General features: G+C 38.7%; 1 protein-coding gene across 7 annotated transcripts in view; it reads left to right on the top strand.

Annotated features, from left to right (window-relative positions):
* The first annotated feature begins 249 nt into the window (after positions 1 to 249).
* AAK1 (AP2 associated kinase 1) overlaps positions 250 to 25,649 on the top strand; it is a 305,240-nt gene continuing 279,840 nt past the window's right edge. For 6 of the 7 annotated variants that reach the window (XM_053718218.1, XM_053718216.1, XM_053718217.1 and 3 more), the window contains exons 1-2: positions 250 to 509; positions 629 to 865. In XM_053718218.1, the coding sequence (XP_053574193.1) occupies positions 715 to 865 (151 nt within the window). In that variant the 5' untranslated portion in view covers positions 250 to 509; positions 629 to 714. Of the gene's footprint in view, positions 866 to 25,649 lie in introns of all 7 variants that reach the window. The other variant, XM_053718213.1, reaches the window with a different exon arrangement.

Raw genomic sequence — 25,649 nt, 5'->3', positions numbered from 1 at the left:
GCAAAGCGAGTCCGGGCATGCTGGAATGACTCTGGGTCTTCTCTTTATCTCATATTTGCCCATCGTTGTGCGGAGTGTCTGTGTATCCTTTGCTTTCATTAAGCTGGATGATTACAAGTGGTGGAAACATTTGTAAGGGTCTGCAATATCCCTGCACTGATAATTGCTGATTATTAAAAGAGACAGGAGAGGTGGGGGCAGGATTTTTGAAAATTTAAGTCATTTCCTGTTAAGGTTCATTTCCTGGTTTAGACCTAGTTATCAGCTGCTGAGCTGCTCCCTACATACAATATTCTATCTAAATATAAATGGAACAAACTGCTGCATAGCATCTTAGTATCCTAAACGATTGATGCTTGTAGGATTTTCTTGTAATGCATGCACTGTGGGAGCTGAAATACCACCCTTTTCTATAACCCTTTAATGGGTTATTTTAGAATCAACCTTTGCTTGACTCCATCTCAGATGTACTGTTGAAATGCACATCATGCATTATTTGTCTTTATAGGGTAGGGATTTACCCTTATGCAAATAGTTTTCATTTTATTTCTGAATGCAATTGGACCTCACCTATTTTTTTATTTGCTGGGCTAATATACAGAATTGATCTTTAATTTATTATTTATAGGGTGTGCAAGCAATTAAATGAAATAACTCACCTGACCTGGAGAAAAGGACAATTTTGCCAGTGGACATATTTTGGGGGTCGAAAAAATGAAGAAGTTTTTTGACTCCCGGCGTGACCTGGGGGGATCAGGATCTGGAGTCGGTAGTGGGTCGTCCAGTGGTTTGGGGACCGGTTACATTGGAAGGGTTTTTACTATTGGCAGACACCAGGTCACTGTGGACGAGGTTCTGGCAGAAGGTAAATCTAAAAAAAAAATATATATTTCTTAATTTTCCCTCTTGTTTAACCCTTTTTGCCTGACAGAAAAAATATAAATTCCTAAATACTACAGGAAGTGAATTGACTACTCAAATGATTTAAAATGCAATATCAGAAATGCAAATTTGTAAAGACAGATTTATTACCAAATTTAAATATGTACACAAAGTGTCATGCATCTTGAGTTTATATATTATTATTTTTTTTACATATTTTACACCATAATTCTGTATTTTGTTGTTTTGTGTTTTTAAATGTTGCATTTTCTATAGATAATAATTATTCTGCATGTGCAATTTGTACAAAAAGGAATTTGATATATTGGATGATTTATAGTTTTTTGTTTGTATCTCTAGATATTTTTAAGGAGATTATTTTTTAGTATGGCAAGTCTCATCCACAGATCTTTCTTGCATGTATTTTACTTCACGACTAATACAAATAATCTAAGCGTTATAGATTATATCTACTAGAGTAAATGCTAAAATTGTAAAAGCACAATACAGAGACATTGTGTTAGATAAAATACAATTAATCCTTTTTCGTTCCATAAAGGGACATTGAGCTAAAAAAACCTCTATCCTGCAAATAAAAGAACATTTGAGCATGCTGAAAATATTTTTCCCTAAAGGAATGTTAAGTAAAAGCTGTTTAGTTTACTTCATGCTAAATGCTCACAGGCTGAGATGGACAAGTCACACAAATCTATTGGTGGAGAGTGACACATCTCTGAAAGCTTGATATGAAAAGGTATATTTTCATATCAAGCTGAAATGCCTTTTTTATAAATTATTTTATTTTTATTCTACATCAAGGTTCACAAATTCCTTGAGCATGTAATTTTTGCACTACTCACTGTGAAATGTCATGCGTTTAACTCGTGCAAAGGAGATTAAACACATAACACTGGCTGTGTTTAGCTCAGGAGCTGAAGTGCTTGCAGCTCTACAGTGGGACTTTACCTATGTGTTCAACCCCTTTGTACAGCGAGAGTTACAAAAATTACTCTAACTTTAACAAATTTGCTAATTGTTTAAACGCATAATTATCTCCAGAGCAGCAATGCATTACTGGTACATAGCTGAACACAAGTGGCATTTATGTGTAGCCACCAATCACAGGCAAGTTCCCACTAGGGCCACTATGGCATTGCTGTTCTTGAGCCTACCTAGCTATGCTTTTCAATAAAGGATTACAAGATAATTAAGTAAATATAATAGAAATAAATGGAAAAGTATCTGAAAATTGAACTATTAAAGTTTACTTTTAATTTTAATTGTGACCGCCAGCAATTTTAATGGGAAACTAAGAGAAACCGTAGAGGGGTGCTATTTATGAATGGACATCAAGAAGCCAAGATTTATTGTTTGTTTCCATTGGGAAGTTGTGATGTAATTTAGGCCTAGTTACAATTCTCAGGATTACATATTGGCCTGTTTTACAGTGGTTAAAATAGGATACTTTTTCTTATCTGAAAAATAACTACTCGAGATTTTAACTTGGAAAGGTGAACTTATTAAAGGAAATTAATAGGACAGGGTACGGTACATTTTTCTCCCCTTTAATGTGTCCCCAATGATCTATTTTACCAGATAGTGTATTAAACTGATTACATATAGTTTGCCTTTTTGTCATGTGAAATAGCTGATTTTTCCTGTTGTATCCCCACCTATACTAAACATTTAAATACTTAAGTATTCACTATAGAAAAGCTATGTAAACATAACCAGGAGACGATAGTACACTCCCAATGGGGGTAGTAGATATAACTACTAAAATGTTAATTTTCAATAATTCTCTCTAAGTATACAGACAGAAGTAAGATAAGGATGCTTTGCGTGGGTGTATAAAGAGTGATAAGGGGAGCAGAACTGATCTTCCTGCAAGCTCAACACATTTTAATGGATTGTGGTTTCAAAGATCAAATCATGCTATTTCATATTACAAAATAAACATTAAGATTACATTTCCTATTCATTGTATACTCTTAAGCTGGTATAACAAGTCATTAGAAACACATTAAGGGGCACCTAGTTTTGTAGTGCACTGTCCCTTTAAACACCTCTTGCTTAAAAACTGTGCTTTTGTCCCATACTACCTATGCAAATTCTGCAGCCTGCAAAATGCTGCAAGTCTAATAGCTGCTTTAGGCAATTTTACAGCATTTTGAAAACTTAATTTACTGGTTTTGCATTTTGGCCTCTCCAGGGAGAGTGGTACAAAGCACAATATATTTTTTTTATTGAATTTTATTATATGTATTCACATAGGACTTTACAGAATTCCAGATTATATGAACAGAGACAATGAAATGCAACATGGTGTTCTCTTAAGGATCAAAAGCAATATTTCACACAATCTTACACTTTAATAAGCATGGTATATAGATACATATATGTATGCCCACATATACTTAAATGATACACACAAAAAACCCAGAAAGTAAAATAAGTTTGTGAATATACGACAGTGATCCAGTAGCTCATTTGTGTGAGTCGTCAGTAAGGAGGAGAAAAGTAATGAGATATTAGTTATGTACTAAAGGAAATTATACAGTTGCCAAATATTCATCCCATATAAACTTGATAGAGTAATAGTCATCCATCCCCCCCCCCCCAACAAGTAGCGGTATTTCTCCAAGGATAACATATTTGTTACACCTATTGTCCAATCTGTCAAACTAGGGATCTCCTGTCTCTTCCATAGTTGCGGAATCAGTCGCCATAATATGTGGAGCGAAATGTATAATTTAGTCGAGGAAACTTGTTAAAAAGGAATATTGACGGTTTTGATGGCAGTGAGGAGTGTATCACCTTCTTTATTTCTTTTATTACAGTAAAACCAGAATGTCTGTATAAAAGGACAATTCCACCAAATGTTTGTGCTGTTTCCTCTAGTCTACACCCTGTCCAACACAAAGCACAATTTTTAAACAAAAAGATGTCCCTTTAAGACAGGGCTTGACAAACCTGGGAGCCACTGGCTCCATAAAATTTACCCCTGGCTCCTAACTTTTTGGGTTATTCTCTATATATCTATATACAATTAACACTGTCTGGCTTCTAAAAGTATGTCTGGCTCCTTAATATTCTTACTGGCTCCTAAATTTTAAACAGATTTGTCAACCCCTGCTTTAAGGTGTCTTAAAGGGACTTAAAACCCAAAATTTTCATATATAGAATACATTTGTAAACTTTCCAATTTACTTCTATTATCATATTTGCTTTATTCTCTTGGTGTCCTTTATTAAAGGAGCAGCAATGCACTACTTGGAGCTAGCTGAACACATCTGAAAGCCCATGACTAGAGGGAAACAGGGCCAACCTTAGCATTTGCGGGGCCCCAGGTAAAATAAATTTGTGGGAGCCCTTAGCCCAGTGCCCTTATCCCCCTCTCCGGTATGGTCCACCCCTGTGCCAACATTCAGTCATACTTATATAAAGAATAACACAAAATATTAGACCTCCTGATACCATAAACACTTCTCATAAACTAAATACAACATATACATTGCACCATCTCATAACCTCACCTCTGATATTGCGGGGCCCTGGGCGGTTGCCCCTTCTCGCCGTAATTTGGAGGTTTCATGTCCCTTTAAGTAATACATTCCAGTTAATACCGAAATGTAAAATTTTATTTTAAATCTTCTTTAAAAGGCTGTTATTGGAAAATGTAGATGCTCTAATTCATTATTGCCTTTGCTGGGGGTTAAACACATAGAATTGCAGGGTCGCTACTCTCTAACATACTTTAACTAATAAGAGCATGTAAGATTTCTACTATAATGGTCATTTTAAAAACATTTTTTTGGAAGAAAACCTTAACCCCTTAATGACCGCAGCACTTTTCCATTTTCTGTCCGTTTGGGACCAAGGCTATTTTTACATTTTTGTGGTGTTTGTGTTTAGCTGTAATTTTCCTCTTGCTCATTTATTGTACCCACACATATTATATACCGTTTTTCTCGCCATTAAATGGACTTTCCAAAGATACCATTATTTTCATCATATCTTATAATTTATTATAATTTTTTTTATAAAATATGAGAAAAAAATAGAAAAAAAACACTTTTTCTAACTTTGACCCCCAAAATCTGTTACACATCTACAACCACAAAAAAACACCCATGCTAAATATTTTCTAAATTTTGTCCTGAGTTTAGAAATACCCAATGTTTACATGTTCTTTGCTTTTTTTTGCAAGTTATAGGGCCATAAATACAAGTAGCACTTTGCTATTTCCAAACCATTTTATTCAAGACTAGCGCTAGTTACATTGGGACACTGATATCTTTCAGGAATCCCTGAATATCCCTTGACATGTATATATATTTTTTTAGAAGACATCCCAAAGTATTGATCTAGGCCAATTTTGGTATATTTCATGCCACCATTTCACCGCCAAATGCGATCAAATACAAAAAGTCGTTCACTTTTTCACAAACTTTCGGTTTCTCACTGAAATTATTTACAAACAGCTTGTGCAATTATGGCATAAATGGTTGTAAATTTTTCTCTGGGATCCCCTTTGTTCAGAAATAGCAGACATATATGGCTTTGGCATTGCTTTTTGGTAATTAGAAGGCCGCTAAATGCCGCTGCGCACCACACGTGTATTATGCCCAGTAGTGCAGGGGTTAATTAGGGAGCTTGTAGGGAGCTTATAGGGTTAATTTTAGCTTTAGTGTAGTGTAGCAGACAACCCAAAGTATTGATCAAGGCCCATTTTGGTATATTGCATGCCACCATTTTACCGCTAAATGCGATCAAATTAAAAAAAACGTTGAATTTTTCACAATTTTAGGTTTCTCACTGAAATTATTTACAAATAGCTTGTGCAATTATGGCACAAATGGTTGTAAATTCTTCTCTGGGATCCCCTTTGTTCAGAAATAGCAGACATATATGACTTTGGCGTTGCTTTCTGGTAATTAGAAGGCCGCTAAATGCTGCTGCGCATCACACGTGTATTATGGCTAGCAGTGAAGGGGTTAATTAGGTAGTTTGTAGGGAGCTTGCAGGGTTAATTTTAGCTTTAGTGTAGAGATCAGCCTCCCACCTGACACATCAGACCCCCTGATCCCTCCCAAACAGCTCCCTTCCCTCCCCCACCCCACAATTGTCTCCGCCATCTTAAGTACTGGCAGAAAGTCTGCCAGTACTAAAATAAAAGGTTTTTTTATTTTTATTTTTATTTTTTTAAAGCATATTTACATATGCTGGGGGTGTAGCATCCCCCCTTAGCCCCCAACCTCCCTGATCCCCCCAAACAGCTCTCTAATCCTCCCCATCTGCCTTATTGGGGGCCATCTTGGGTACTGGCAGCTGTCTGCCAGTACCCATTTTGCAAAATAAAAAGTTTTTTTTTTGTTTTTATTTTTAGTTTCTGTAGTGTAGCTTCCCCCCCCCCACAGACCAACCCCCACCACCTGCCTGATCTTTTTAGTAAATTTTAATGGTACTTTTTCTGTAGTGCAGCGGTTCCCACCCGCTCCCTCCCGTGCACGCGCCCGCCCCCACCCCCCGTGCACGCGCGCGCGCCCGTGCGCGCCCCCCGGGCATTCCCACCCCCGATCCCGCCCCCCTCAGCATCATCCGGGGCCATCGATGGCCGCCACCCGCCTCCCACACCGGCTCCTATCCACCCTCAAACGTAGCCGTTAATGTCCGGTGCAGAGAGGGCCACAGAGTGGCTCTCTCTGCATCGGATGGCTACAAATGGTTATTGCAGGATGCCTCGATATCGAGGCATCACTGCAATAACCGGAAAGCAGCTGGAAGCGAGCAGGATCGCTTCCAGCTGCTTTCCACACCGAGGACGTGCAGGGTACGTCCTCAGGCATTAACTGCCTTTTTTTTGAGGACGTACCCTGCACGTCCTCGGTCGTTAAGGGGTTAATAAAACAAATGCTTCTGTAGGCCTTGTGCACTTGCAGGCACTGATGTGTGCCACAACCAGCTGTGCAGGAGGCATATGTAAGTATGCTTTATAAGTTGACTTCATTTTTTTTCTTTGTATGTATCTTTGGATCTTTCTCTCTTGGGGCCTGATTTTATTATATTTTTTTTTTTTGGGAACATTATATTGAAATATATATGTATTTCCTTCCAGAACCCTGCATAGCTAGATAATCCGCTCTCATGCTAAAATTTGCCTTTTGTAAAATTATTTGAGGGACCTCACAGTGCTGATGAGATGTTGTAGATGGGTGAGAGCAGGTTAGTTACCATGGTTACTTATCAGCTGAATATCTCACCTGTGCTCTAGTTCAGCTATAATGAAAACCTGGCCTGTTGGGGGTACTTGAGGACCGCAGTTGAGAAACACTGTTGTAGATAATCTCACCAGAACAGAAAGCTTTAGATCATCAGACCCTTGATTTCTTCTCATCTCTCTTGATCAGTCAGAGCCGGCTCAAGATATAGTGCTGCCTGGTGCCGAGAATCCAGTGACACCCCCCCAGTAGTAAAAGTAATGATTAGCATATCAAACTACTACTGTGGCTGCTGACCTTACTAAGCCTGCCTACCTGCATGCAAACAATGGTTATACACAAATGCGCAATAAGTAGGAAGGAAGTTAGGGAAGAGATGCGCTTGTCTCACCTTTAATTCCACCCCTGACTGGTGCTGTGTCTTTGTGCATAATGAGGTCATGCTACTGGTAGCCTGCAACTTTAACCATGGTCCTAAGGTTGAGCCGGCCCTTTAAACAGTGTGAAAATTATAGCAACATTTGTCATAAATAGGGCATAAGAAGAAGTGATCTCTTGGGGTTTAATATGGTACCTTTCGGTTTTGTTATTGTTTGTATAAAAGGACAAGTCCACTGAATGTGTGTGCTATTTTCCTCTAGTTCGCACCCCTTGCAACGCAAAGCACAATTTTTAGACAAAAACAAGAGATGTCCCTTTTACGGTGTCTTAAAGGGACATAAAAACCAAAAGAGCATACATTTGTCAACAACTTTCCAATTTACTTATATTATCATATTGGCTTCAGTCTCTTGGTATCCTTTATTAAAAGAGCAGCAGTGCACTACTGGGAGCTAGCTGAACACATCCGTAAGCCAATGGCAAGAGGCAAATAGCAAAAATGTGCAGGCACCAATCAGCAGCTAGTTCCAAGTTACTTTGACTACCTAGGTATTCTTTTCAATAAAGGATACCAACAGAATTGAGCAAATTAGATAAAATAAATAAATTGAAAAGTTGTTTAAAATTGAATGCACTATCTGAACCATGAAAGAATTTGGAGGTTTCATGCCCCTTCTTCCCAGAGAAGGTGTTTTCCTATCTCTTTAGAGTAAATACTGTGACTTATTACAGGATAACAAGGTGAGAAATTTAAATATTTTACATGAACTTACTCAACCTGCTGTACAGCTTTGTGGAATGTTTTTTTTTTCTTCTAGGTCTAAAGTACTTCTGAGCATAACAAGTTTGTGGAATTTCTCATATAACCTGTCACTAAATTATATAGGCCTCTTGTTTGTAACTCTGAACTGACTATTTATTCCATGTTGTTAAACCTAAATTCTTATTTAAAGGGGTAGAAAGGTCAAAGTTAAAGTGAAGGTCATTTTTGAGGAATTAGTGCCCGGTTTAAAACAAGGGCACTTTAATTCATCATAATTGACATTTCACACGTTTTCTGCAAAAACTTACCTTTTAATCCTGGCAGCCGCTCCAGCACTTCCTCCGCCCGTCGCAAGCCGTCTTTGCGAGTCCATAATGACGAATCCGGCTTCCTCCAATTGCGGTGTTGCATCAGGCCAAGATTCCCCCGGGGGGAAGCTGTGATTGGAGGAAGCCGGGTTCATCATTTCGGACGTCTGCAGATGCTTCCGGCGGCCGGGGGAATCGCTGGAGCGGCTGCCAGGATTAAAAGGTAAGTTTTTTTTTTGAAGAAAAGAAGTGAAACGTCAATTTTGATGAATTAAAGTGCCCTTGTTTTTAATAGGATTATTAAAAACCGGACACTAATTCATCAAAATTGACCTTCACTTTAAAATGTTCATGAATGCATTTCAATTTTTAAATAGAAACATTTTTGCAATATCCTTCCATTAGCAAAAGTGCTTCCAGGGAAAGTTATTACTGTTTCAGCAGCATACTTGCGTATGCTACATGTGACTAGACAATCAGGATTTAAACACAGTGCCTGCTCAGAGAGCTGGTTGTGGTGTGTGCTGTGTATTGTGTCAGTGAAGACTTGAAGGTCAATTATAGTAAAAAATAAAATAATATATACTGTAATCCGTTCAAGCATGACATTTTAAGACTATCAGCTCTAGATTACTGTGTGTTTAAACTCCTGCAAAGGTTTTAAACACACAGTAGAAATAGCGCTCAGGACTCACAGAACACTGCTGGGCCCAAGCGGAAAAACAGCTGTGATCCAATCATCAGTGCTGACTCAGATATGGAACTAGCGCTGCTTATTGGATCAGTGGTGTTTTCGTCTCAAGCCCAGCAATTAACCTTTTAACGCCGTTATGCCGTTCTATTCCGTCATATTTACACTGGGCTTTAAAGCTGTTATGACGGAATAGAACGTCATATCAAACGGCTGTCCTGAAGCCTTCTGCGCTTCAAGGACTTGATCGCGGTCTGGAGGGCGTTCCTAGGGTTGTAGGGACGCCCCCCAGATGCGATCCAATAATTGAAATCTCGCGATCGTATGCACGATCGCGTAGTTTCAATTTGTCTACATCGGAACAGGTGTTCCGATGTAGACACTTTAACCCTGTCACGAAAGGGTTAAACACACTGTAGTCTAGGGTTGATAGTTTTAAAATGACTTGCTCAAATGGATTAGAGCATATGTTTTTACTATATTGTCCCTTTTTTTTTTTTTTTTTTTTTTTTTTTTTCCTTTCTTGCTTTATTTTCCAAGTTTTTTTTCCATATCTTCTGCTTCTTTTCACTTCTTTTTTTTTTTTTTGTCTCTCCTTTCACTCTCCCTCCCTCTCTCGTCTCTTTCTTTCCTTGTGTTGCTGGCTCAGCATTTTTCTATGGCTGACGCTTACCCATAAAGCTTTATTATAAAATACCCATGGGATACCCAAGCCTTTCTTGCTTTGCTCCGTTGCTTTAGTATAGGGCATGGTTGCAGTCCGACACTGGAGTGCTGCGTCATTATTAACTATTTATATGCTGACGTATCTTATTGACAGTACACACAGATACAGTATAATTCTATATAGAGAGTAGTGAAATTAATATGTCATATAATACACAATGGAAATCATTTTTATAGCAAAATAAATTCTGTGATAGTTTGAAGCTGGGTAAAACTATGTAGAACTCCTTTTTTGCTTGTATTTTTGGCAAAGATACCAAACAACTTGCGCTTAATAAATAACTTATGATTCTCATGGGCAGAAATTGATCCTAAATGTAAAATCCAAATGTTGGTGGTTTCTCAGTAGAGAGTGATTGTAGTTAAATGCTCCTTATCTGCACTAAGGTTTGGCTGTTAGGATTGTTTCCTGTGGCTGATCTTTATCAAGGCCAAAATCTATTCACCTCTAATAGGTCAAGGCTACAGTTCTAAGACTTCCCCTTAAAGAGGTTTCTGTTCTATTGATTGTCATCTGTACAAGTAGCTTTAGTTTAAAAGGGACATAAAGGCTGCAATGCTTTTTATTTTTTTATTTATTATTATTATTATTATTATTATATCCAGAGTAGAGTATTGCTCTCAATCCATTCCTGTGCAAAAATACATAAAGGGACATAAAACTCGCTTTTTTTTTCTTTCTTGATTCAGACAGAGGAAGTGATTTTAAACACTTTTCTAATAATATTCTTCTATGATCTAATTTTGTTTTATTCTCTCTAGAAACAAGCTGAACATAACTAGTGAACCAATGAAAAGAGGCATTTATAGCCACCAATCAGCAGCTAGCTCCCAGTAATGCATTGCTGGTCCTGAGTCTACCTAGATATGCTTTTCAACTCAGGATACCAAGAGGATGAAGCATATGAGGTACTAGAAGTAAATTGGAAAGTTGTTTAAAATCGCATTCTATCTGAATCATGAAAAAAAAAATGGGTTTCATGTCCCTTTAAGCCTGGATTGGTTCCTCCATATAAGCCAAATGATGGATGTAGTTTGGCTCTTGAAAAACAATTACAGTAAAAAAGGATGTTAATTTGATTTAAAAAAAAATCTTGACTTGGCTGATATGTTCTATAGCAAACAGACAAGCAAAGTTCGTGTGTGTATATGCAGCACCAGTTCAATTTAGAATTATTCAATGGTAATCACGGCTCAGCAAAGTCTCAGCAAAGTGGATATGGGAGTAAAGGATAATGAAAGTCACTTACATATTCCACGCCATCTGAGCTTGCATCGGTGCGGCGATTACGAAACCCACTCCGGGATCACACTTCCACAGTGTTTTACTCTCTCCATATACCCGATATTCATCCACTCGCTAGAATCCTCCATGAAAAATTAGAAGCCTTTTCGGCCGCACAACCTCCGTGAGGATGACACGGTCTGTGTTTTCCGTGCTCCGCCAAACACTCCAGGGTGTAACGCTTCAGCTGAAAAGCCGGTCCGTAAGTACTTCCGGTCTGAAATCTTGAGAGTTATTCGCCTATGTGGATTACGAGCCCAATAGCCAGGTTCAAAACAGCAGTAATCGAATCCAAAGGAAAATGCTAGGGCGGCTCAGTAAAACACAGATCAATTTTATTAACTTTAGAAGACTGTTATCACACACAAAAATAGAAAAAAGCAGTTAGGGCTAACAACACAATAAAAACAACAAAGAGCTGTCACATCTGTGTTTTACTGAACCGCCCTAGCATTTTCCTTTGGATTCGATTACTGATGTTCTATAGCAACTCAAAATAAATGCCTTGTAATTACAGTTTTTACTTTTTTCTTTCTTTCTTTTTTACCGCTGAATTTCCTACTTCCTTTTATAGTCCAGGATCTGTTAGCTATCTGCCCCAAGCCTCACTTACCAAGTGACATGAAACCCAAATTCTTTCTTTCATGTTTCAGATAGAGCATGCGATTTAAACAACTTTCTAATTGACTTCTATCTAATTTGTTTTGTTCTCTTGATATTGATTGCTGAAAAGAATACCTAGGTAGGCTGAGAAACAGCATTGTACTATTCTGAGCTAGCTGCTGATTGGTGGCTGCACATGTTTCTTGCTATTGGCTCAGCTTGCTCTTTCAATAAAGGATACCAAGAAAATGAAGCAAATGTGATAATAGGTATTAACTGGAAAGTTGTTTACAATTGCGTTCAAGTCCATGAGACTTTGTGGTGTGCTGTTTTATTGCAGCTGTTGCACATGCACCACGTCTGCTTAGCGAACCTGGGAAGACAGAGTGAAGCGGGAGTTTGCCTTTGTTATAAGCAGTGGCATGGTCATTAGCCATTTAATTGGCTAAACTGCACAAAAAAATAATAATTAAAATCTGGAGGTGGTCAGCGTGGATACCCATTGAGGATTTTTCAAGGTATATTTGGTTTTCAACATCAAAATAGTATTACAAGTATGTAACGTATATTTCATATACATATGCGACTATGTTTACTGTTCCTTTAATTATATAAAAACTTAATTATTTATTTTGCCTGCTTTTTCTGTAGTTTACAATTTGAAAAATGTTGTCTTGCCCTAGAGCAGTGAGGCCTAACCTTGGCACCTAAGATGTTTTGAAACTACTATTCCCATGATGCTTAGGCACTCTGCATTATAGTTAAGCATCACGGGAAATGTAGTTCCAAAATATTAGGGGTGCCAAGGTTAGCCATAACAGCCCTAGAGAGTCTGAAATGCTCTGGAGTTAGAGCCTGACTCTAACCCTGGCACCTCAGATGTTTAGAAACTATATTGCCCATGATGCTTAGGCAGTAGCACTCTGCAGTATAATTGAGCATCATAGGAAATGTAGTTCCGAAGCATTAGAGGTGCCAAGGTTAGCCATAACTGCCTTAGAGAGTCTGAAATGCTCTGGAGTCAGAGCCTGACTCTCTGACATTTTACATAGTAATTGTTTGAAGTGCATAGGGGGTTGTTTTTAAGATCAAGGGGTCAATGTTTTTTATGTCCTTGTTGGCATATGTTCAAGTGCTGATACATTTTGATTATGCATCTATTACAACTGTTCTGCTTGTGATAATATATCTGTAATATTGAGCCACTATTGCACCATAACATTCATGTACTTTATGAACCTAACTAAGGTAACACAATGCGTCATGGTGACAGAGCTAGATAGCAGTTGTTTTCCGCATTGAATGCTCTATACATTTATGTTCCAGCGCATTGTGGGATACCGTTATGGGTTTCACATTTGTGACCTTAGTGCAATAAGTGGTTCATTTCTTCCTTAGCCATATGTAGGTAACACCCGGAGAGTTTGCCGTTGTGCTAATGTGTTTTGTTTACCACTATTACCAAGGGCAACGGCTTTGCTAGCTTTAATGTAAAGTGATGAGCATGCGCACAGCAAATCCGGAGTTTCCCCATCATCTGGCAAATATGCCAACGAGACGCTTCTGACGTTGCTATGGCAACGCCGTGCTATGTGTCATCACGCTAGGCACGACTAGCGTGTCAGCGTGACGTCAGGACTAGGTGTTTGGAACGGCATACACAGAAGAATGGCGGTATTTTACAAGGTAGTTCAGATACTATTTAAGGGGTATGCTTTTAATGTGTAAATATTGATTTTGGGGTGTGGAGCTGCACTCTGTTTGTTTGTTTTTGTTATGACATTGACAAAGGCACAATGTAGTGCTGAAACGTTTGTCTTTTAACCTTTTAAAATAAATTTATATGTTTTAAGAAAAGTCCAGTGAGTGTCTGCTTTTTGGAAGTACTTGGATTTGATGTCAGCAGTGCACCTTGGCAGTACTGAAGGTTTGATTGTGCAATCCTATCTATGACATTAATTAATATATATATATATATATATATATATATATATATATATATATATATATATATATATATATATATATATATATATATATATATATTTGTCAGGGTTAGACACTTCTTTGTTCTCCCCCACTTCCCCTCCAGCAATGAAATGTTTACATCATTCCTTCTTTTCCTATCTTACTAGGCCTTTTTAATGCCTGGGATGCATCTTTTTGCGGTTTCCATGGCAAAATGAGTAGTTATAGATTTCGGCCTGGAAATTGTAAAGGCTGACAAATTTAGACAGAACAAGGAAGATCAAAGCACAGTTCTTTGCACTATACATTTGTAATAATCCTGTAATTCCACAACGCTTGTCCTATTAATTCACTTGCAAATAAGAAAAGAGATGTCTATGATGATGAGCTTAATAATCCTTCCCATGACTAAGCCCAAATTCCATTACTTATTTTTTTTTAATGTTGTTGATCCCACTAATTTGAATTTGAGTTTTGGTTTGGTTTTATAGTGATCAGAAATGTTGTTAAATGTAAGCCAAAACCAGTGTTTAAAGGGACAGGAAAGAGAAAATTAAAATGTCATAGTACAGATAGAGCATGTCATTTTAAGACTCTCTTTAATTTATTTATAGTGTCATCTTTACTTTGTTCTCATATTATCGCTTGTTGAAAAATATATGTACATATCTTTAGCAGCAGCAGTGCATTACTGAGAGATAGTTGGTGACTGATGGTTACACACATTTGCCTCGTTATTGGCTCATCAGATGTGCTCATATAGCTCCCATAGTGTGTTGCTGCTATAGACTTTAACTATGTGTTTAATCTCTTTGCAGGCGTTAAAGTGAATGTAAATTTTCATCAAGTAGTGCCCGGTTTTTAAAAATACTATTAAAAACAGGGGCACTTTCATTGATGAAAATTTACATTGCACCATATTTGTAGAAATACTTACCTCTTCGTCTTGAAAGCCAGATCGCTGATGATGTCGCTTGCCCTGCCCATTGCAAGCCTCTTCCTACGTCAGAAATGACGATTCCGGCCGTCCTCCAATTGGGAGCGAAGCCGCGATTGGAGGATGCCGGAATCGTCATTGCTGACGTAGGAAGAGGCTTGCGACAGGCTGGCGAAGCGCTGGAGCGGCTTTCAAGATGAAGAGGTAAGTATTTCTACAAATATGGTGCAATGTAAATTTTCATCAATTAAAGTGCCCCTGTTTTTAATAGTATTTTTAAAAACCGGGCACTACTTGATGAAACGTTATATCCAAACTACACAGTTCTATGTAAGCAATAGTACAATAATAGAGCATTTTGTTTTTGCACTTTTATTTCCCTTAAGCACTAAATAACATATCTAAGTAAAACGGTGCTCACTTCAAGCTTTTGTATACAAAAGTGCAAGATAGATTTATTGACTCTGGTCACTGGCCCTCGGATATCTGCAGCACTGCTTGGGAAAATACCAACCTTGTAAAATATCTTAAATTAAAGGGCTGTTCTAGTGAAAAGAAATGACATGCTCTAATTTGTTAAATCAGGGCTCGACAAACCCAGGAGCCACTGACTCCTAGAATTTTACCCCTTGCTTCTAACTCTTTGGATGCTCCATATATCTACAGACAAATAACACTGTCTGGCTCTTAAATGTGTTCCTGACTCCTAACTACTATTACTGGCTCCTAAATTGTAAACATATTTGTCAACCTTTGCGTTAAATCATGTAATTTTAGAACAAGAGATGCTCCAGGTTAATGGGAAATAACACCCATTTTTTTCTTTCATGATGCATAAAGAGCATGCAACTTTTCAATGTACTTTTATTATATTTGCTTTGTCTTTTTGTTATCCTTTGTTGAAGATGCAGCAATTCACTACCAAGAGTCTCTGAAGCGCCACTAGAGGGCGTGAAATGCGTCAGACTACCTACTAACTTGTCCATGTCTGTCCAGGTTGTATTTCCTGAATAAACCTGTGTTTTGTTCATTTGGACATGTTGTGCAGCCTCTTCTTCATTTGTGCTGTTATTGGCGGTTGGTTCCCGCATCCAAGGCTTTGCACCTTGCTCGGACGGAGTATTGCATTCCAAGGGCTGTGGCGAGGATCGCTTGTTGACAGGTGACATCATCACTTCTCGACACTGCATGTACCCAGTGACTGCGAGCAGTAGCGGCTGTTTCTTCACTTACAATGCACTACCAAGAACTAGCTAAACACATTGGGTGAGACAATGACAAGAGACATATATGTGCAGCTACCAGTTAGCAGCTAGCTCCCAGTAACGGGTTGCAACTCCTGAGCTTTCCTAGGTATTCTTTGCAAAAAGGATAGCAAGAGAAGAGAGCAAATCAGATAACAGGAGTACATTGAAAAGTTGTTTAAAATGACATGCTCTATCTGAACTATGAAAGGAAAAAACATTTTGGTTTCATATTCCTTTAAAGTTTACTCGGGAGCTGCATAGAACTGTAGATCCCAAGCTATCATAACCAGTAAACCAATCGGTGCAGCAGTAGTCGATGTGTGACTGCTGCTTTTGATTGGCTCAACCTCCATGTCTGCCTGAGAGTGGTACTTTACCTATGTCTTTAACTCACGTGCCAGGGTTAAACCCATAGCATTACAGGGTTGCTAGTGCACTAGAATGGCTCTTTAACATAAATAAATATGCAGTGTAACTCAGAGACTAAAGCTTATAGTGATTACTTATTTTAAATTAGATTTTCTGTCACCTACAATAGCGTTTGGGAAATTTTGGAGCCAGCAAGAATGTTGAGCAGCTTTTCTTGCCACTTTTTTATGGTCTGAAAATGTTGATTTGCATAGATATTTCCGGAAAAATGTAAATATATTTAGGAAACGGAAGTCAAATTTTAAGAACATTGGCTCCTTGTCACCTTTGATCTTCCAAGCCCTTTCTTCTTATTTATCCATCGAAACATTACTTCTTATAGAGAAATAATGCTATGAAATTATCATGGATTGAATGTCCTATTCTGGATTTTGACATTTAGATAGAGGATCAAAGGTTTCCCTTGACATTCTTTCTACTTAAAGGACCAGTCAACACTGTAGATTTGCATAATCAACAAATGCATGATAAGAAGACAATGCAATAGCACTTAGTCTGAACTTCAAATAAGTAGTAGATTTTTGTTAAATAAATTGCAAAGTTATGTCTATTTCCACTCCCCCTGTATCATGTGGCAGCCATCAGCCAATCACAAATGCATATACGTATATGCAGTGAATTCTTGCACATGCTCAGTAGGAGTTGGTGACTCAAAAAGTGTAAATATAAAAATACTGTGCACATTTTGTTAATGGAAGTAAATTGGAAAGTTGTTAAAATTGCCTGCTCTATCTGAATCATGAAGTTTAATTTTGACTTGAGTGTCCCTTTAAAGGAGCAAATGTTTACATTTGAATTTCAATTGTAACAACTGAATGTATGAATGTAACATTTGAATACTGTATTACATTTTAATGCTGATTCAGAATCAACATGAATGTGCTTGAGTATTTACTTCAATATTTAAACATTAAATAAAGAGTTAATATTTGCTAAAAAAATGTTGAATAAAAAAATATATATATATATATAATTATAATAATGTAGCCAACATTTTTATTTTTTAATAAATAATAAAAATGTTTCAAAATATTTTGCCTTTACCTAGCCTCCACAGAAGGACAATAATGTGGCTTCCAAGCCTTAGGTTGAGCAAGCCTCATTTTGCCCACAACAACAACAAAAAATATAATAAACTACCTTAATAATTACTGTATAAATAGTAATAAAAATGTTACCCTTAACAAATGTGTTATTTCATTGTCAAGCCTGCTATACTGATTAAAAACCTTAGATGTACGTTGCCACGGAGATATGGGTGGTGGCAGTGTTAAATATTCTAGTTTACACATTGTGTTTCACAGATTAAGTATTCCAAATAGCTATGCAGATATCAATTAGCAGATCTAAGATATACAGTAATTTTATTTCTAGGTTCCTATACATTAAAAAAACAAAAACCAGATATGACTTGTTACACACTGATTGGTTACCTTGGGTGTGGCTGGGATCTTTGGAATATTTGTAATCACTAGAGATCCAAACTGAATCAGTACTTCACTGTGGAGTCAAGACTGTTTGCTCAGCCGTTTCCTGACATCCTTATAAAAATATACATACTATTCAGTGCTGCTTGTACTGCAGCTTCTTAAATTCAATCCAGCCGTTTTAAGTATCTTTTAAGTTGAAGAAATTAGTTCTATATATCAGGGCTCGACAAATGTAGAGAACAATTGCTACTAAAAATGTAATGGTAGTTTTTTTTTTAATTTAATGCATACATAAACACATCCTAAGTTATACAAGTTTAGTTGACTGAGCAAAAATAAAAAAAAAGCACATTTTAAAACAACTTTCCAATTGACTTCTATTCTCAAATTTGTTTTGTTCTCTTGGTGTCCTTTGTTGGAGCAGCAATGTATTTGGGAACTAGCTGAACAAAGGCATATGTGTTCAGCCACCAATCAGCAGCTAGCTACCAGTAGGTCATTGCGGCTCCCAAGCCTACCTAGGTATGCTTTTCAAGGATACCAAGAGAATGATGTAGGTTAGATAATGAAAGTTAATTGAAAGTTGCTTAAAATTGCTTGCTCTATCTGTATGATGAAAGTTTAATTTTGAATTTAGTGTGCCTTTTTAATTACCTTATACTTCAGAAGGAAATATGTGTAGACTTGATAGGCCTGCTGATTCTTATTTCTCTGAATCTTTCTGTAGTTTATCAGCCTGCCATATTATTATTTTTATTATTGTTATTATTATTGGTTATTTGTAGAGCGCCAACAGATTCCACAGCGCTATATCAAAAATAACAGGCCAAAACATACATAGATATATAGAGGTTTTCTAATTAATTTATTTTTTTCTTTTAATATGTTGCAAATTTATTAGGTTACAACACAAGTTTTATATAGAAGGACAAACATAAATAAAACACACCATCAGTGATGGGATGTAAAGCAGATAACAGGGTGGCGTTATTAAAGGGACAGGAAAGCCCACATTTCTTCTGTTAAGTGTGATCAGTCCACGGGTCATCATTACTTCTGGGATATTAACTGCTCTACAGGAAGTGCAAGAGGATTCACCCAGCAGAGCTGCATATAGCTCCTCCCCTCTACGTCACTCCCAGTCATTCTCTTGCACCCAGCAACTAGATAGGTCGTGTGAGAGGACTATGGTGATTATACTTAGTTTTATATCTTCAATCAAAAGTTTGTTATTTTAAAATAGCACCGGAGTGTGTTATTACCTCTCTGGCAGAGTTTGAGGAAGAATCTACCAGAGTTTTGCTATGATTTTAGCCGGAGTAGTTAAGATCATATTGCTGTTCTCGGCCATCTGAGGAGTGAGGTAAACTTCAGATCAGGGGACAGCGGGCAGATGAATCTGCATAGAGGTATGTAGCAGTTTTTATTTTCTGACAATGGAATTGATGAGAAAATCCTGCCATACCGATATGTCATGTATGTATACTTTACACTTCAGTATTCTGGGAGAATGGTACTTCACTAGAATTACACTGTAAGAAAGACATAAAGCTGTTTAATAACTAGAGATTATGTTTAACGTTTTTGCTGGAATGTAAAATCGTTTTCATTTGCTGAGGTACTGAGTGAATAAATGTTTGGGCACCATTTTTCCACTTGGCAGTTGCTTAAATCTGTTTTTTCTGTCAGTTTCTGTTCTCCCTCACTGCTGTGTGTGTGGGGGAGGGGCGCTTTTACTATGCATCAAATATTTCAGTCAGCAACTCATTGTATTCCCTGCATGATCTGGTTCATCTCTACAGAGCTCAGGGGTCTTCAAAACTTATTTTGAGGGAGGTAATTTCTCTCAGCAGAGCTGTGAGAATTATAGTTTGACTGAAATAAAAACTTTTATTCTGTAATTTGTTTCCTGCTTTCAGAAATTGTTATCTTTGCTAATGGGATTAAACCTTTGCTAAAGTTGTGTTGTTTACAAGGATTGAGGCTATAACTGTTTCAATTTATTAATTTTTAACTGTCATAGATCTTCTGTGCTTCTTAAAGGCACAGTACGTTTTAATATTATTCTATTTGAATTGTATTTCCAAGTTGCAAGTTTATTTGCTAGTGTGTTAAACATGTCTGATTCAGAAGATGATACCTGTGTCATTTGTTGCAATGCCAAAGTGGAGCCCAATAGAAATTTATGTACTAACTGTATTGATGCTACTTTAAATAAAAATCAATCTGTACAAATTGAACAAATTTCACCAAACAACGAGGGGAGAGTTATGCCGACTAACTCGCCTCACGTGTCAGTACCTACATCTCCCGCTCAGAGGGAGGTGCGTGATATTGTAGCGCCGAGTACAGCTGGGCGGCCATTACAAATCACATTACAGGATATGGCTACTGTTATGACTGAAGTTTTGGCTAAATTACCAGAACTAAAAGGTAAGCGTGATCACTCTGGGGTGAGAACAGAGTGCGCTGATAATATTAGGGCCATGTCAGACACTGCGTCACAGGTGGCAGAACATGAGGACGGAGAACTTCATTCTGTGGGTGACGGTTCTGATCCAAACAGACTGGATTCAGATATTTCAAATTTTAAATTTAAACTGGAAAACCTCCGTGTATTACTAGGGGAGGTGTTAGCGGCTCTGAATGATTGTAACACAGTTGCAATACCAGAGAAAATGTGTAGGTTGGATAAATATTTTGCGGTACCGACGAGTACTGAGGTTTTTCCTATACCTAAGAGACTTACTGAAATTGTTACTAAGGAGTGGGATAGACCCGGTGTGCCGTTCTCACCCCCTCCGATATTTAGAAAAATGTTTCCAATAGACGCCACCACAAGGGACTTATGGCAAACGGTCCCTAAGGTGGAGGGAGCAGTTTCTACTTTAGCTAAGCGTACCACTATCCCGGTGGAGGATAGCTGTGCTTTTTCAGAACCAATGGATAAAAAGTTAGAGGGTTACCTTAAGAAAATGTTTGTTCAACAAGGTTTTATATTGCAACCCCTTGCATGCATTGCGCCGATCACGGCTGCAGCGGCATTCTGGATTGAGTCTCTGGAAGAGAACATTGGTTCAGCTACTCTGGACGACATTACGGACAGGCTTAGAGTCCTTAAACTAGCTAATTCATTCATTTCGGAGGCCGTAGTACATCTTACTAAACTTACGGCGAAGAATTCAGGATTCGCCATTCAGGCACGCAGGGCGCTGTGGCTAAAATCCTGGTCAGCTGATGTTACTTCTAAGTCTAAATTGCTTAATATACCTTTCAAAGGGCAGACCTTATTCGGGCCCGGGTTGAAAGAGATTATCGCTGACATTACAGGAGGTAAAGGCCATGCCCTGCCTCAGGACAAAGCCAAAGCCAAGACTAGACAGTCTAGTTTTCGTTCCTTTCGTAATTTCAAAGCAGGAGCAGCATCAACTTCCTCTGCACCAAAACAGGAAGGAGCTGTTGCTCGCTACAGACAAGGCTGGAAACCTAACCAGTCCTGGAACAAGGGCAAGCAGACTAGGAAACCTGCTGCTGCCCCCAAAACAGCATGAATTGAGGGCCCCCGATCCGGGATCGGATCTAGTGGGGGGCAGACTTTCTCTCTTCGCCCAGGCTTGGGCAAGAGATGTTCAGGATCCCTGGGCGCTAGAGATAATATCTCAGGGATACCTTCTGGACTTCAAATACTCTCCTCCAAGAGAGAGATTTCATCTGTCAAGATTGTCAACAATCCAGACAAAGAAAGAGGCTTTTCTACGCTGCGTACAAGAGCTCTTGTTAATGGGAGTAATCCATCCAGTTCCACGATCGGAACAGGGACAGGGGTTTTACTCAAATCTGTTTGTGGTTCCCAAAAAAGAGGGAACTTTCAGACCAATCCTGGACTTAAAGATCCTAAACAAATTCCTAAGAGTTCCATCGTTCAAGATGGAGACTATTCGGACAATTTTACCTATGATCCAAGAGGGTCAGTACATGACCACTGTAGATTTAAAAGATGCTTACCTGCACATACCGATTCACGAAGATCATTACCGGTACCTAAGGTTTGCCTTCCTAGACAGGCATTACCAGTTTGTGGCTCTTCCATTCGGATTGGCTACAGCGCCAAGAATCTTCACAAAGGTTCTGGGTGCTCTTCTGGCGGTACTAAGACCGCGGGGAATCTCGGTAGCTCCATACCTAGACGACATTCTGATACAAGCTTCAAGCTTTCAAACTGCCAAATCTCATACAGAGTTAGTGCTGGCATTTCTAAGGTCACATGGATGGAAGGTGAACGAAAAGAAAAGTTCACTCGTTCCACTCACAAGAGTTCCCTTCCTGGGGACTCTTATAGATTCTGTAGAAATGAAGATTTACCTGACAGAGGACAGGCTATCAAGACTTCAAAGTGCTTGCCGCACTCTTCATTCCATTCAACACCCGTCAGTGGCTCAATGTATGGAGGTAATTGGCTTAATGGTAGCGGCAATGGACATAGTACCCTTTGCACGCTTACACCTCAGACCACTGCAACTGTGCATGCTAGGTCAGTGGAATGGGGATTACTCAGACTTATCCCCTTCTCTGGATCAAGAGACCAGAAATTCTCTTCTATGGTGGCTTTCTCGGCCACACCTGTCCAGGGGGATGCCATTCAGCAGACCAGACTGGACAATTGTAACAACAGACGCCAGCCTTCTAGGTTGGGGTGCCGTCTGGAATTCCCTGAAGGCTCAGGGACTATGGAGTCAGGAGGAGAGTCTCCTGCCAATAAACATTCTGGAATTGAGAGCAGTTCTCAATGCCCTCCTGGCTTGGCCCCAGTTGACAACTCGGGGGTTCATCAGGTTTCAGTCGGACAACATCACGACTGTAGCTTACATCAACCATCAGGGAGGGACAAGAAGCTCCCTAGCTATGATGGAAGTATCAAAGATAATTCGCTGGGCAGAGTCTCACTCTTGCCACCTGTCAGCAATCCACATCCCGGGAGTGGAGAACTGGGAGGCGGATTTCTTAAGTTGTCAGACTTTTCATCCGGGGGAGTGGGAACTTCATCCGGAGGTCTTTGCCCAAATACTTCGACGTTGGGGCAAACCAGAGATAGATCTCATGGCGTCTCGACAGAACGTCAAGCTTCCTCGTTACGGGTCCAGATCCAGGGATCCAGGAGCAGTCCTGATAGATGCTCTGACAGCACCTTGGGACTTCAGGATGGCTTACGTGTTTCCACCCTTCCCGTTGCTTCCTCGATTGATAGCCAGAATCAAACAAGAGAGAGCATCAGTGATTCTAATAGCACCTGCGTGGCCACGCAGGACTTGGTATGCAGACCTGGTGGACATGTCATCCTGTCCGCCTTGGTCTCTACCTCTGAAACAGGACCTTCTGATACAGGGTCCCTTCAAACATCAAAATCTAACTTCTCTGAAGCTGACTGCTTGGAAATTGAACGCTTAATTTTATCAAGACGTGGGTTTTCTGAGTCAGTTATTAGTACCTTAATACAGACTAGGAAACCTGTTACCAGAAAGATTTACCATAAGATATGGCGTAAATACCTACATTGGTGTGAATCCAAAGGTTACTCTTGGAGTAAGGTTAGGATTCCTAGGATATTGTCTTTTCTACAAGAAGGTTTAGGAAAGGGTTTATCTGCTAGTTCATTAAAGGGACAGATCTCAGCTCTGTCCATTCTGTTACACAAACGTCTGTCAGAAGTTCCTGACGTCCAGGCTTTTTGTCAGGCTTTGGCCAGGATTAAGCCTGTGTTTAAAACTGTTGCTCCACCATGGAGTTTAAACCTTGTTCTTAATGTTTTACAGGGCGTTCCGTTTGAACCCCTTCATTCCATTGATATAAAGTTGTTATCTTGGAAAGTTCTATTTTTAATGGCTATTTCCTCGGCTCGAAGAGTCTCTGAATTATCAGCCTTACATTGTGATTCTCCTTATTTGATTTTTCAGTCGGATAAGGTAGTCCTGCGTACTAAACCTGGGTTCTTACCTAAGGTAGTTACTAACAGGAATATCAATCAAGAGATTGTTGTTCCTTCTTTATGCCCAAATCCTTCTTCAAAGAAGGAACGTCTACTGCACAACCTGGATGTAGTCCGGGCTCTAAAATTTTACTTGCAGGCAACTAAGGAATTCCGACAAACGTCTTCTCTGTTTGTCATTTACTCTGGGCAGAGGAGAGGTCAAAAAGCTTCCGCTACCTCTCTTTCTTTTTGGCTTCGTAGCATAATTCGTTTAGCTTATGAGACTGCTGGACAGCAGCCCCCTGAAAGAATTACAGCTCATTCTACTAGAGCTGTGGCTTCCACTTGGGCCTTCAAGAATGAGGCCTCTGTTGAACAGATTTGCAAGGCTGCAACTTGGTCTTCGCTTCATACTTTTTCCAAATTTTACAAATTTGACACCTTTGCTTCATCGGAGGCTATTTTTGGGAGAAAGGTTCTTCAGGCAGTGGTTTCTTCTGTATAAAGAGTCTGCCTATCCCTCCCGTCATCCGTGTACTTTTGCTTTGGTATTGGTATCCCAGAAGTAATGATGACCCGTGGACTGATCACACTTAACAGAAGAAAACATAATTTATGCTTACCTGATAAATTCCTTTCTTCTGTAGTGTGATCAGTCCACGGCCCGCCCTGTTTTTAAGGCAGGTAAATATTTTTTAATTTATACTCCAGTCACCACTTCACCCTTGGCTTTTCCTTTCTCGTTGGTCCTTGGTCGAATGACTGGGAGTGACGTAGAGGGGAGGAGCTATATGCAGCTCTGCTGGGTGAATCCTCTTGCACTTCCTGTAGAGCAGTTAATATCCCAGAAGTAATGATGACCCGTGGACTGATCACACTACAGAAGAAAGGAATTTATCAGGTAAGCATAAATTATGTTTTTTCATTTGTGACTGATCATGCAATTTTAATCAACTTTCCAATTTACTTCTATTATGTAATCTGCTTAATTCTCTTGGTATCCTTTGTCGAAGGAGCAGTAATGCACTACTGGGAGTTAACTAAAAGCCAATGACAAGATGCATATATGTGCAGCCACCAATTAGCAGCTTCTTAGTCTACCTAGGTATACTTTTCAGCAAGGGATACAAAGAGAACAAATTAATTAAATAACAGAAATAAATTGAAAAGGTTTTTAAAATTTCATGCTCTGAATCATGAAATATTTTTTTATTTCTTTCGTGATTAAGCACTTGTTTATTAGTTCGGTTAAATTAATCCACCAATCAGCAAGAACAACCCAGGTTCACCAAAAATGGTCCGGCATCTAAACTTACATTCTTGCTTTTTAAATAAAGATACCAAGATAATGAAGACAATTTGCTAATATGAGTCAATTAGAAATTTGCTTAAAATTGCATGTTCTATCTGAATCACAAAAGAAAAAAATTGGGGTTCACTGTCCTTTTAAGAAGCCAGGTGAGGGCAGCGTATTAAATTGTTATTTATAAATATTTCTTGAGCTATCCAAAGCACAGATGAATTGCATAATTTAACATACATTGATTTAGTGATCATTTGTGTTACAAATATTGAAAACAATATAAAAAAAAAATATATAGCAAATTTTTATATTGACTTTTTTTTAATTTTAGCCGGGTGATCAGTAAAATCAGCTGGGTGGTGTGCCTATTAAAGTGAAGGTAAACTTTGATGAATGAAAAACTTACCTTTGTTTTTTTCACAGCCAGAACAGCTTCCCCCTCCTGGAAATCCTCTCTTCACACGTCAGCAACGACTAATCTGGCTTCCTCCAATCACAGCATGGCCTCAG

This window comes from Bombina bombina, chromosome 6, assembly GCF_027579735.1.
Source record: "Bombina bombina isolate aBomBom1 chromosome 6, aBomBom1.pri, whole genome shotgun sequence".
Classification (NCBI taxonomy): Eukaryota; Metazoa; Chordata; class Amphibia; order Anura; family Bombinatoridae; genus Bombina; species Bombina bombina.
This window is presented reverse-complemented; position numbering and strand designations above follow the sequence as displayed.